Here is a 13,794-nt window from a genome sequence, read left to right as displayed (position 1 = left end):
GGAGTGACTGTACTTAATAAATACAAACAGATACACAAAATTCCCTATTGCCTAAAATCTGTAGATTGTTGTGCTCTGTTGGAAGCTCTGTTTAGACAACAGCTAGTATAATTTTCTACTCTCTGGCTCACGTGACATCCATGAACATGATATTAAAGTCAGTGTCTCCGTGGCAGAGCGAAAATGAATACTAATATTATTTCCACAGGTAAACAAGTTCATCTCTGGACCCTCAGGGACTCTGCTCAGTAGGGCCTTCCCCCCCCTTCTCCTGTCTGCAGCAAGTATGTATTTAATTTCATCGACCACTTTCTTAGTGTACTTTAGTGCCCGCTCTCTACCAGCAAGAGTGGGATGATGTGAACAGAATGTTTGTGTCGGCCCAGCCCCTTCGTTTGTTAAAGCAACAGGTGGTTATTTTTCGTCGTTAGCGTACATGTCGAACAGGAGTGCACATCAAGAGCACTGAAGAAGGCAGGCCGAGGAAGAATCATTGCATTTGAATGAAGAGTGTTGAAAGTACCACGGACCACCCAAAGGACAAACAGATCCGTCTTGGAAGAAGTCCGGCCAGAGTGCCCCTCAGAGGCCAGGGTGGCGAGACTTGACGAGACTTCTTGGGCACGTTGTTGGCAGAGACTGGTGCCTAGAGAAGGACCATCGTGCTGGGCAGAGGAGCTGGGCAGGGAAAAGAGGAAGATCCTCGACAAGACGGGCTGACGCAGTGGCTGCAACAACGGGCTCAGACTTAGAACAACTGAGTAAGAGTGGTTCCTCTTGCCGCAAACAGTCGCTGTGAGTCAGAACTGACTGGCTGGTGCCCGAGAACAATGGCAAGCGTGCAGCTAGGCCCTCGGGGATACAGGGCCTTATCCTCCACAGCAGTGGCTCTCAAACCTCGGGACGCCCCCCAGTGTCTGCAGGCATGTTTGATCGTCACCGCACGCTTCTCGGGGGTTGTAGCGTGGGCTCGCACCCACTCAACAGTGCACAGGGCTGCTCCTCCCAACACGTCCATCTGAGGGGTCAGTGATTCCACGCTGTCCGCCCTCCTCGGGAGAAAGATGTGGCTCTTGGCTCCCAACAGGAGGTCCTGTCTCAGACACCCAGCCTCTCCCGGGTCGCCAGCACCTGGAATGGCCCGAGTACCTGTGGGAAATGGAATAATGCCAGGAAAGGACTGCTCTTTCTCTCTTGCACCGGACTCTGCCCAGACAGAGCCCAGTTTCCATTGTTGCTGAGCATCCTGGGGAAACAGATGCAGCCCATGCTCATGGATCCTCTTGTGTCTTCTCAGGCAGAGTTAGTCTTCTGGCTCCTGGGTGTCCCCCAAACCTGTGGACACCTCTGCTTTTCCACGTGTCCTCTGTGTGGAACTGCCTGTTTCCCCCACAGCACTTTGTCCCCGCGGAGCTGGCCTCCGTCTGGCCGTGGATGCACAGGGAGGTGCTGCCTGGTCGGCGTGTGTTGGGGAAGGGTGGGGTGCATGTCCGGCTTGTGCAGACCTGGGGCGATTCAACCTGTTGGCCATGCCCTTCTCAGGGAAGGGTCTCACCCGAGAGACACACTCTCGCGGGTGAACTTAGGAGAACCGCTGCAGCCAGACCACCCGGTTGTGCCCTTGCCAGTGTTTGCAAAGCCTCCGTGAGGGTGAGGGTTCTGGCGAAGCACCCCTGCCACCACCCCCCCAGGCATTCCCCAGATGCGACACCGCGGAGCTGGTTCTCGGCTAAATGTAGTCATGCCCTTTGAAGCCAAACGCCCGCATGGCGAGAACAACCTGGTGGCATTCATCAAACTGTGAAATGCTGTTTGAGAATCCAGTTTGGAACAAAATTAGCATCCCAGACCCCTGCAGGTGGCCACCTGTAGGACTTTGACAGGTGGCGCTGTATGCAGAAAGAGTAGTTTTCTTGTAATGATCACAGCCTTGAGCTAAAATACAGAAATGTTTCATTAAACTGGTCTCTGGCTTTTCAGATGGGCCCCTGTGCTCCAAGAGGATCTTTCTAATAAAAAGAAAGATTTTCTTTTTTCCCGTCTTAAAGCTTTTGTTCTTGGACTTAAATGAAACCTGAAGCACGCCTGAGCTCTTTGACCACCGTAAAATAAAACACCGCATGTCCGAAGTGGAGCCCCCTTTGGATTGGGAGTCGGTCCTTGGTGCTTGTCCATTCATCCAGTACTGACTCAATGCCACCCGCATGCTGGGCACTGCTCCTGGCAGTGGGGACAGAGCGTGGAATGAGTGTGCAAATGATTAGTGAGCAAGCCTATCAAACAAATTAGGATGGTTTTAGGGCTAAGTGGCAAGAAGAAAAATAAAAGCCGAGCCAGGGGGCAGTGCCCGGCGTGACTGGGGGTGCACACGTGTACGCTCAGCTGTAGAAAGAGTGGTCAAGGGCAGGGCCCTCTGGGGAGGTGATCGTGGGGCGAGGGCCTGGCAAAGAGAAAGGGCACAAGCTGAAGGCCCCCGGGGGGAATCGTGCTCCCTGCAAACGCCCCGTCCAAGAATGGGCTCTGCCGCCGCTGAAACGGCGACAACTGTGTGGTTAGCCAGGAGTGTGATGAGTGGGGGTGGTGAGGTAGCAGATGGGTGGTGGGAACCAGCCAGCCGCGGGGCCAGGTTTTTCAGAGGCCTGTAGGCCACGGCGAAGCTTTTGGATTTTATCCTGAGAAACAGTGTGCTCCACTGTAAACCAACAGATGGGGGTTTTGAGCAGGATCTGATTACGTTTTCTTTGGTGCTGTGTGGGGTGGGTGGGGCCCGAGGAGACTGGGGAGGAGGTGACGGGCTGATGCAGTAACGGAGCTGGTGTGGGTGGTGTAGTCGGGTCATCTCTTGGGTTGGTACTGCGAGGACAGTGTGGGGACAGTTGGTGGTGGGGGAGTGGAGACTTGCCGTGGGTGGAGGTGGGGAGGGGGCTGTGAGGAGACTAGTCACAGGTTTGGCCTCTTTTGATGTACTGGCCCTGGTGGTGTGGGTAATGCATCGGTCTGCTTACTGTGAGATCAGTAGTTCGAAACCATCAGCTACTCCACGAGAGAAAGATGAGGCTCCTACGCCCATAAAGAGTTGAGGTTTGGAAACCCACAGTGGCAGTGCCACCTTGGCCTATCAAGTCCTGTAGGGTTGCTATGGGGCGGCATCGATGATGGCAAAGAGCAATTCTGTAGGAAGCAGGAGCCTTGGTAGTGCTGTGTTATTTAAAGTTTATAACTAATTTATGTAGAACAGTCTATTCAGAATATGACCATTACAGACATGTAACCACTTAAAATATTATCAGCTGAGAAACAGTACATTCTGTCTTTTTATACTAGACCTTTGAAACTTGGTGTGCACTTTATGCTAATAGCACATGTCCATTTAGACACTCAGTCCCAGTGGCAGAAACGTGGGCCTACTGCTACCGTTTTCCCGAAAGTAAGGCATCCCCTGAAAATAAGACCTACTTACAGTTTTGCCTCTCACTGAAATATAAGACATCCCCCGAAAATAAGACCTACCGCATCTTTGGGAGCAAAAATTAACATACTACACTGTCTCATTTTCGGGGAAACAGGGTAGAGCAGTACATTTGTGATTAGCAGACAAATACTGCTTACTCCTTCAGCTTAGGTGTGGCAAATACAATGAGATGATCTAGGGAGGGAGGGCGGGCAGGCGGGTGGGGCAGAGTGACCCCTGAGCCCCTGGGCACCCCAGCCTCCGGCGTCTGGGCAGAGGAGATGGAGACAGCCAAGGCACAGGTCTGAGAAGGAGTGGCTACTGAGGACTGGGCCACCGGCGATGGTGGAGTCCGGGCAGCCAAGTGCAGGTGTTCTGCAGGGAGGACTGGCCCACGGCGTGGAATGGTACCTCGATACAGGCTGTCAACTCGAGATCCCAGCCCCGGCCGCTGGATTTGGCACGATGGGTGCCGTTTGCACTTGGTGACCTGACAAGGGCACTGACTGAGTGGGGACAAAAGCCTGTGTGGAGTGAGGAGAGGAGAGTCAGCGAGGAGCCGAGCCAGTGACTGTCAACGGCTGAAGAAACGTGGTGCGTGGGGGGAGAGTGCAGTGGGATTTCAGCCAGAGAAGGACCTACGGCTTGCCGGGGCTTTTTGGTTGCTTTTGTTTTCTACGTGATTGCCTTTTGTTTGGTTTGATTTTAGGAAAGCGATTGTAGCGTATTTTGCATACTGGTGGAGAGTGCACAGGAGCCTGGGTGGGCGTGGTGGTTACGTGTTGGGCTGCGATCCGAAAGGTCAGCAGTTTGAACCCACCAGCCCCTCCCCGGGAGAAAGACGGGACTCCCACCTCCTGCAAAGTCGCAGGCTCAGACACACGGGGCAGCTCTGCCCCAGCCCACAGGGTCGCCACGAGTCTGTGTCAGTGTGGTGACTGTGAGTTGGAGGGTGGGGAGGCATTAGCCAATAGAGAAGGAGGATTTAGTGGTTTTGGGGTGGTGGTGGTGGTGGTGCATGCCTCACTGCCTGGATGGAGCAGTCTGTGAACTGGCAGGGGGGTGGTGGCTTATAGTTAGGAACAGTGGGTGGGGGTGGGGATGGGGAATGATGGACAGCACAGATGCAGGGAGGTTGGTCAGTCTGAGGCGCTGAACCTCAGGCTCCCAAGCAGTGTTGTCGTGAAGAATAAATGAAGGAATGAACGTGGATGTGCCCAGCAAACTACAGTGCAGTGCGTTCCCACGGGCCTCGCTCGCTCCCCAAAATAAGATTGTGTCTCCGGTAGGTCTTTGTTTGTGAGGGAGCTTTCAACAGGGACCTCCTTTATAAAACACCCGTGGTTCGTGACGGCAAAAACACCTTCCTTCACGATGATGCTAAGTGCGTGTTTTTCCTGTCTTTTCCAGAAATGGCTATAAGTTCCTCTACTGCTCTGCACGTGCCATCGGGATGGCAGACATGACGAGAGGGTACCTGCACTGGGTTAACGAGAGGGGCACGGTGTTACCCCAAGGACCCCTGCTGCTGAGCCCAAGCAGTCTCTTCTCCGCCCTGCACAGGTATGACCCTACCCCCATTCTCTGAGACCCTCTTTCTTCCTCATTGGACGTTTGCAGGAGCCTCATAACGGGCCTTTCCCAGCCAGCACCCACACACCAGATCAACCACTGAAAAACCACTGCCTCCCCCTGCTCCCTTTCCCCGCCCTTCCCTGCCTCCTTCCAGTTCTCCTTAGGGCCAGAAACAGCTGCTCGGCACAGCGCTGCTGCCCGATCCATCGGGCGTTGTCCTGAACTACCTCAGTTTCTCAGAATGGTGTGCTCTGTTCTGTCTGGGGGCATGCTGGTCTCCTCTTTCAGATAGCTCACCTGCCCTCCTGCTGCCCCACTGCTCTGCCTATCTGGGTCTCAGTTACCCTGGAGAAATGAGGCCGATCCACCTCATCTGAAAAGAGGCTTGGTTAAGTGACTCCGCTACCAGCTGCCTCCACACAGCCGAGCTGGGGCTCCCGTGATAACTGTTATCTCGGAGCACTGTTGTTTATTTTAATGGTCCTCCATCCGACCATTAGCCAGTGACTTACCACCTGTCTCTCTCTTCACCTTTCCAGGAAGGCAAACCAGTCTCAGGGTAGTGGCCCGGAGGGAGAAGGTGGACTTCCCCCTCCTTTCACCCCCGGAATTGTTTCCCAAAGCAAAATGTAGTGTAGGACACAGATCCTGCTACAGAGGGTTTGCAAGTAGCTGGGACTTCCAGAGCCACTGGGTGGCTTTGACAAGATTCCACCTGAATTTGGGCGCCGGGTTAGCTCCTTGGTGTTGCTAACCATGCAAAACCATGGGAGAGCCCAGGTGGGCCCCAAGTCACATAGACATGTCTTGGATATTTTCCTTGAACTCTATAGATACTTTTTCCTCGTTGAGTTGAGTGTTGTAGACTTTTCCCTCTAGTCAGTGAGCTCCCATTGCAACTGTCATCTTCTCAGGAGAAAATTCAGGCAGAATCCCCAACAAAACTCTGGCTTCTGCGGAGTGCTTTCGTTGTAAGAGCTGTTGTAACAGTGTAGACCCCGTAGAAACCCAGATACAGGCTCGCCTCCTCTCATTGCACTTCATTTCTCTTGCTTTGAAGATGCTGCATTTCTGACAACTTGGAGGTGAGTGGCAACCCTGCTGTGTTAGGCCGGCTTGACTATAGAGAAACCCCTCCAGAGACACCCCTGTGTGTAAGAGAGAGCCTTACACCAAGAAGTAATTATACGTGGAGAAAACATCCCAGCCCAGTCCAGATCAAGTCCTTAAGTCCAATACTAGTCCATAAGTCCCTCTTCAGACTCACGTGGCCATGTGCCATGATGCAGAATGCAGGGAGACCGCGGGTTGGTGGGTGCAGAGTTACGTATATCCAATGCTGGAGGCGCATCACAGGGCTGACAGCAACCAGCATCGGCCAGCAGGCAGGGTGGAGGCTGAGAGAGAAGGGGAGGTTCCCAGGGCCTTCCTTAGGAGAAGGCCACACCCACAAGAAGGCACCCTCAGGTTGTGAGCTGATTGACAGGCTAGACTCCACCCCTACACTTTTTTAAATACCAAGTTGCCATGAAATTTTGTGACTGCCACAAGTCTCTGGCATCGGTTTCCACAGCAGCATGTGGTGAGTTCGTGTGTCTCTCTCGTTTGGGTACTTCTCATAATATTACGTGTTGTAATATCACACTGTCAAAACTCACTGCCACCAAACCGAATCTGGCTCACAGAGAGACGAACCAAACGTTCATGGGAGCAGAAAGCCTCATCTTTCTCCCATGGAGCAGCTGGTGGTTTCAAACTGCTGACCTTGTGGTTAGCAGTCCAATGTATAACCCACGACACCGTCAGAGGTCCTTAATAGACAACAGCAGGGGTGGAGAACCTTTTTCTGCTCAGGGCCGTTCGGGTACTTATAACATCATGTGCAGCCCATACGTGCCAAACAGTTAACTCGGCCCTAACGTGATGGTGGGAACCTCCTCTCTTTGGTGAGGCGTGCTATGTTGGTTGGAAAAACCCGCAGGTTGGTACTCACTTTGTACGGCCCACAGCCTGGGTGTTCCCCAGCCCTGGACTACAGTACAGTGTAATCACGACTTTCATGCAATGAGCAACCACAGAATCATGACTTGGTTTATTTATGGGGATGCTTACTCTATTGTAGTCTGAAACCGGAATGCCATATCTCTGAGCTAATGTGCGTTTATTAATGGAATGTGGTGTTCCCCGAGTTCAGCTGATAAGTGTGTCACAAGCTACTCACGCGTACGTCAAGCTCTAAGATTTTTGCTAGGGAAAACGGAGAGTCGACTGTGTTCCTCTGAGAGCCTGCCTTGAAAAAGAAATTTGGTGTGATCCTTGTCATTATTTTCCTGATCCATAAGAACACATTGAGTCCGGGAGGCATTCCTTTCAACACAGACGAGACACCCTCACATCGATCTCTTTGTGGACGTAGAGGTGCTTCTGCTGTCAGTGGGTCATCGTCCTGGTCTCTTCTCGCTGCCGCCTGACCAAGGCCTCTGTGCATGCTCATGGTCCTGAGGGTTTCTGGGACTGATGGGTAAGTCCGCCGCTTCGGCCGTGGACACCGTGGACCTCCCCATTCTCTTTTGTTATGGGCTGCCAGAGTCCGCAGCCGCAAGCGGCAGAAATCCATTGTCCCAGAGTTCTGGAGGCACGGCTGTGGAGGGTGGGCGTCACGTGGGCTATGCCCCTGGGGCCCTGGGATGGGGATGGGGAGGTCCAGGGGGAGGTGACAGTGGGAATTGGAATCCTTTCTGGTCTCTCCCAGCTTCCAACGGCGGCTCCAGGCCGCCTGCACTCTGGAGCTGTATCTCCTGGCCATTTTTCTCCTGTGTGATTGTGTGTGTCTACCTCCCTTTGAGATGAAAGAGTGAGAAAAGAGAAATCAGTAGAGGTGGGAAGTCCATCAGTGGTTTCCGTGGTCTGCAGGATGGGGAGTGAGGGAGCCAGCCGCTGCTGAATGGGTGCAGAGTGTCTCCCCAGGGTGGTGAGCAGGTTTTGGAAACAAGTCCTGATGGTGGTGGCTGCACCCAGGATGTGCTAGCTGGCAGTGCCGCAGGGCCGTGCACGTAAAAAGGGTTAACAAGAAAACCTTTATGTTGTGTACATGTTAATTATCCCCTCCCTTACACACACACACACACACACACACACACACACACACGCACACACACACACACACACACGGTGGCGTTTAGTCAACAAGTGGGCTACAGCGAGCTCGGGGAAAGATCTGAATGCAGAGATCCCTGGATCCAAACCAGGTTCCACAATAATGACGGGCAGATGGGCTGGCAAGTTGAGGGCAAGATGGCCCGAGGCAGTGGTTGAAAGTGGATGGAGGTCTCTAGTGGAGATCTGTAAACCTGGTCTGCTTTTCCTCAATCAGCCAGTAAGGTAGCAGCGGGAGCATTCTGTTTCGTTCCTCGGCCTGGACCCTTTCCATTGGTAGAGCCGTACTGGGGTTTCCTCGGGTTCCCCAGGTGCGAGAAACGAAAAGAAGCAACGCAACTACAGTGACGGAACAAGCCAGCCACGAGTTGTCTTTTGCTTCGGTTCAAATTGAGGAAGCAGCTTCCCCAAATCTTCCATCCACCAACCCCAGAACCAGACAACCAAACTCACTGCCATTGGACTCGGTTCTGACTCGTGGCAACCTTATAGGACAGGGTGGAGCAGCCCCCGTGAGTTTCCCAGACTGCACCTCTTGATGGGAGGAGAAAGCCTCATCTTTCTATACAGAGCGGCTGGTGGTTTTGAACCGGTAGCCTTAACAGTTAGTAGCCCATGGAGCACGCATGCCGCCGCCAACAGGGCTCCGCAAGCACATCCCCTTGAATTAGGCTCCGGAGCTGGCCGTTGTTTGATGGAGAAGAAGCAGGCATCCCTGTGGGGGCTCCTCTGGTTCCTCTTCCAAAGCACAGTTGGAGATATCCAGAGGGCCCAATGCAGTCAAGGTGCCAGGTGAAAACCAGCCTGAGCCCCTGGAACAGCTGGGCAGCGTTGAAAGAGAGTGAGCTAGAAGACACCTTTTGACTAAACAGTCTTCTAAGGAAACAACTTCTAATTAGGATTTCTTTCTGACCTTGGAAAACCCCAGCGTGCTTTCTGAGCACCCTGCAGTCATGCAGATAGTCATTGGTCACCGGACTACTGATTCGGCTGAGGGAAATTGGCAGATAGCGTGGTGAGGGACACCGTCACCATCAAAGGTGGTTTCTGACCCCAAGGTCACGTGTCATCAGATGGGGCACAGCTGAGCCCAAGATCGCCTGTCTCTTGTAAGGCTCAGCTGGGCTACGGATCCACTGCTGTTAACTGACAGCATTTCCAAAGACCCTGTTTCCTTACGGCCCACAGTCTCAGGTACCAGGTTTTTATTTCAACATACTCATGGCCTGTGAGGGTTGGGGGTCAGGTGTTGGGGAGGAGGAAGACATAGTTCAATCCATTACACCTATGGGCAAGCTAATCTAATTGGGTACAGTTCTGAATAGACGCCAAGGTTTACACTGTAGCAAAGGGAAAGAAGGGTAGCGAGCGATTATGCATGTCTGCAGAAGTCAGCTCTCAGACCGGGCCGGCTGGCAGAGAGCGTTCCGCGGGGGCACTCAGAGCCTGGGACTTGGGATGGAAGGGGCACGGGACCAAGTAGTGGTATGACCAGAGAGGCCTCCCTTTGTAAAGTCAAAGGATTGGAGTCAAAGATCCTAAGGATCCTTTTCAAAGTGTAAAGCCCTCTGGTTCCAGGGAACATGTCTCGGGCAGGGTGGGGGGTTGGTTGGGGAGCCCCTCCCATGAAAGTAGAAACTGCAGCTGAGTCTGGACCTGATTGTGGGGACAGCGCTCCACATGCTTCTCATGAAGGCTAGACGCGCACAGTGAGTGAGGGCTGCCAGATGTTTGTGGGAAACGGGATTACAAGATCATGGAATTCCCCGAGCCCTGTGAAGCCCCTTCACGTGATCTTCATGAGTACCGCCCGTCTTCTCGGATGAGTTGAGGCTGGAGAAATTAGCCTGTGCTGTACTCCCCGCGACGCTGGATTTCTGAGCAGCGTTCAGCTTCTGGAGTTGGTTAGGCAAACTCAGAGGCCGGCATCCACCGTTGGAAGGAAGGCGTTATTCACCTGCAGCTTAGTGTTCCTGTGGCGCTGTGTCTGAGATGCTTTGAGACTGGACAAGTGACATTGACTGGCTGCTAGAGTAAAATTAACCAGTAGGATGAGGTGGATACCAGGTTTTTTGTTTCAAATTCAAATGAGTGAGCAGCTTGGGCGTGCGATGGTGGAATCTGTGTTGCACACCACAGCCATTCGAAACAGCCCCCCAGACTCACTACCCCTGTCCGCCATCACTGCTATCGAGTGGACGCTGACTCATTCTGGTGGCCCTTGGGGACAGGCTAGACCTGCCCGGTGAGTTCCCGAGACTAACTGTACAGGACTAGAAAGCCTTGTCTGTCTCAAATCTCCTTCCTGGGAATCCTAACTTCCAAGGGAGGACTCAGGCACCTCCCAGGCATTTGGTGGCATGGGGCCATGAGGTGTTCACTAGTTGTGGACCACGTACTTATTCCCATATTGGGTAGCTAACCTGAAGGTCAGCAGTTTGAAATCACCAGCCCCTCCTTGAGAGAAAGACAAGGCTTTGTACTCCTGTCAAGACGTATAATCTCGGAAACCCAGCGGGCCGTGCTAGTCTGCTCTGCGGGGTCACTGCGAGCCAGGATCAACACAAGGCGGTGACTGGGCTCTGGGATTTTGATACTTCTGTATCAAAATCAGGATCCCGGGCTGTGCACGAGAGCGTCCCTTGCTGTGTTGTCTTTAGGTGGAGAGTTGGGACAGGGCCATTTTCTTCAGTCTGGTGAGGAGGGACTGTCTCTTTTCGCCTGCTGATAGGTCGTTTGCATTTCCTCTTCCTGGTGAGTCTGTGCATACCTTTTCTCCGTATTTCTTCCTTTTGAGGTGTAAGAGTCTGTTCTAGAATTGTCCATAAGCTTAGCCTTTGCTGCAAGTGTTACCAGCATCTTTTCCGTGAAGTCTTCTGATGAACATCTAGTGAGACAACAGGCTCCTCACCTTCCTGTGGCCAAAGGTGTGCCACCTGCACTTGCCCTCTGCCCAGCAACATCGCAGTGAGTGTGCACACCTGGAAACACGGAAGCTTCCACTTCAAGAATCCTTTTTAAAACACTGGGGACAGATTTCAGGTTCCTACCTATCTGTTTCTGAGCCCTGAAAATGCGGTTGGTTTTATTAATACTGATAATCCATCTGCAGGACCTGCGGGCTTTCTATGTAGATAAGATTCTCTCCGTGAATATTGATAGGCTCTCATCTCTTCCACCCACCCCCGCGTCTCCAAACCTTACGGCTTTTATTTATTTTTCCTCCCTTGCTGGCTAGGACCTGCGGGACCATGAAGGAAGAGTGAAGGGGAGTGATCTCCTCCTGGCACGCTTGGCATCATACCTGACACGCCCCCCACCCCCAGCCCCCAAGAGGCAGGGTCAGGCACCTTCCTCCCTTCTGTTCCTTCCTCTGACACCAGCCGTTCCTCCCATGACCCACCACTGCTGTGTTGGGTTTGGCAATGGTTGTAATGGCCACACAAAACTCCTACTAGGGAAGTTACTAGGCCACCACCAGTCAGGATCCAGATGCCTCACGCCGAGGTCCACAGCACCACCTCTCCTCAGCCAGCAACCAGGGCTCACTCTCTCTTCCGGAGCTCTTATCCACGTGGTCCCCTGTGCTGATCTACTGGCTCTCCTAGTACAGCCCGTCATCGTGGGCATTGTCCGTGAGCTCTGTGGGGCTTACCCAACGCTGCAGCACAGGGCCTCGGGCAGAGTGGCTGGCATCGGGCTGAACAAGCCGGGAGGATGGGCGCTCTGACCCCTGGCTTATGATGATCGGGAAGCCGGAGGAGCGTAGATGTAGCCACCCTCTGCGTCATTTTCTCAAGCACTTAGTAGGGCGCTCGACGGTAGACGTCTTTTGAATGTTGCCTCGACTAGATGCTACGTTAGTTACAGCAGATGCAGGCACATGGTGATAACATGCAGTGTTTCCCTGAGTGTGCAGAGTTAGTGGAGGCCACACGGTAGTTGGTGAAGGGTGCATTGTGGAAAGTTTGAAATGCTGTGAGAATGATCCCCAACGGGCACCCGTTGCTGGGCCAGTGGTGCCAATATACTAACTCTGGGCACCATTGCCACCAACCCTCCTCCCCCACGACACACATGTTCCGGGCACAATCACCACAACCCCCGTTTATAAAAATGGTGTTATTTGCTGACTGCAGTCCAAGGAAGAGCAGGATTCCTCGGGGCACGCCTGTAAGTCTTTCTGAATCGATTGAGATGGTTGTACTTTTGTCCGGCATCGCGAGACTTTCAGATGTTAACATCACCCTGGCATTCCTGTAGCGACCCCAGTGTTTATTCCTCAAGGGGGTGGAGGTGGGCGCACAAACGGGTCGACACTTGGTGGCTCCTGAGCGGGGGAAGGTGAGGGCTCACCCAGAGAAGTCTCAGAAGAAAGGCTGGTGGTCTGCCTTGTTCAAACAAGCCGCGGACACCCCCGACGCAGCACAAGCCCGAGTGGACAGGGTGGCCACGGCTGGGGTCAGTTTGCCGTCTGAGAAGGGGCTTAATTGTTTGCGGGGAAATGGAACTAAAAGACATTTTCTAGGAAATGTTTGAGGTCCCGCCACAGGCATCAGCTAGGGGTTTGCACTAGCATTTGAGAGTGAGACTGGCCCCACCGTGGTCCACACGTTTCTTCCTGGGGTTTTCTCTCATCACTGAGGTCACGGCAACTCAAAGTACATGGAAGAACATCCCTCTCCCTCCTCGGTGCTCTGCAGTTGTTGCTCGGGCTGCAATCCGTTCTCCAAGGGGTTGGGGGTAGTGGTTTGGTTTGTTAGTTTTTTGGAAGAGGGAGGGTGATTTTAAAGTCCTGACTCAGTATCTGTCAGGTGCTTTTGTCCATGAGGACATAGGGTCACTGTGATAGAAGCCCTGGTCGTGTAGTGGCCACACATTGGGCTGCATTCTGCACGGTCTGCCGTTCGAAACCCCCAGTGGGTCCTTGGAAGAAAGATAGGCTTTCTACCGCAGTCAACAGTCGCAGTTTCAGAAACCCACGGGGTCACTCTCAGTCGGCATCGACTCGATGGCAGTGAGTTTGATTGACTTGGGGGGCAGCCAGCCGACTTCAGGCATGTTTACAGTTTGAAGTCACGAAAGTATTTGGGAAGGTGGTGAGTTAGTTAATTGTGCCAACCTGGCGGATAATCACATGTGGGGCTAATTGAAAGGCGGAGGGATAAATGGGGGGGTGAGCTTCGCCTTTCTAGTTCTCGGGTCTCTTGTTTTGTGATGGTCGCACCAGGGTGCAGCTGCCTTAGCAGTTCCCTGCTTCAGCTTGCAAGATTGACTTCCTACAAGACATCCCCAAGGAGAAGCTACATGGACCTGTCCCGATGCAGCCCTGGGTGCTGGAGCAGCCGTGTGGAGACCCCTGCTAGTGCTGAGATGCTAGTTCATTCACTGACTCAGCTTTCCTCCTGCAGTCGGCATCATTGCCTCTGTTTTGTGAGGTGGAGGACTTTGTGGACTGGTGTTGGGTTAATGGGCTAATGTTGGACTTGTGGGCTTGGGCAGCATTGGGTTGGGATGTTTTCGTGATGCACACTTTCTTTACATAAAAGTCTCTTATACATGAGTTGCTGTGGATTTGTTTCTCTAAAGTACCCAGACTAATACAGGTGGTA

General features: G+C 53.0%; 1 protein-coding gene across 4 annotated transcripts in view; it reads left to right on the top strand.

Moving 5' to 3' along the window:
- Positions 1-13,794, top strand: part of LPIN1 (lipin 1) — a 180,842-nt gene that overhangs the window by 160,391 nt on the left and 6,657 nt on the right. For all 4 annotated transcript variants that reach the window (XM_045286973.1, XM_045286974.1, XM_045286976.1 and 1 more), the window contains exon 18: positions 4,862-5,014. In XM_045286973.1, the coding sequence (XP_045142908.1) occupies positions 4,862-5,014 (153 nt within the window). The remainder of the gene's footprint in view (positions 1-4,861; positions 5,015-13,794) is intronic.

The sequence above is a fragment of the Echinops telfairi genome, unplaced genomic scaffold (assembly GCF_000313985.2).
Source record: "Echinops telfairi isolate 266 unplaced genomic scaffold, ASM31398v2 ScPeMD7_9;HRSCAF=40, whole genome shotgun sequence".
In the NCBI taxonomy this organism is placed as follows: Eukaryota; Metazoa; Chordata; class Mammalia; order Afrosoricida; family Tenrecidae; genus Echinops; species Echinops telfairi.
The sequence above is the reverse complement of the archived record's forward strand: the minus strand, read 5'-3'. Positions and strand labels throughout refer to the sequence as shown.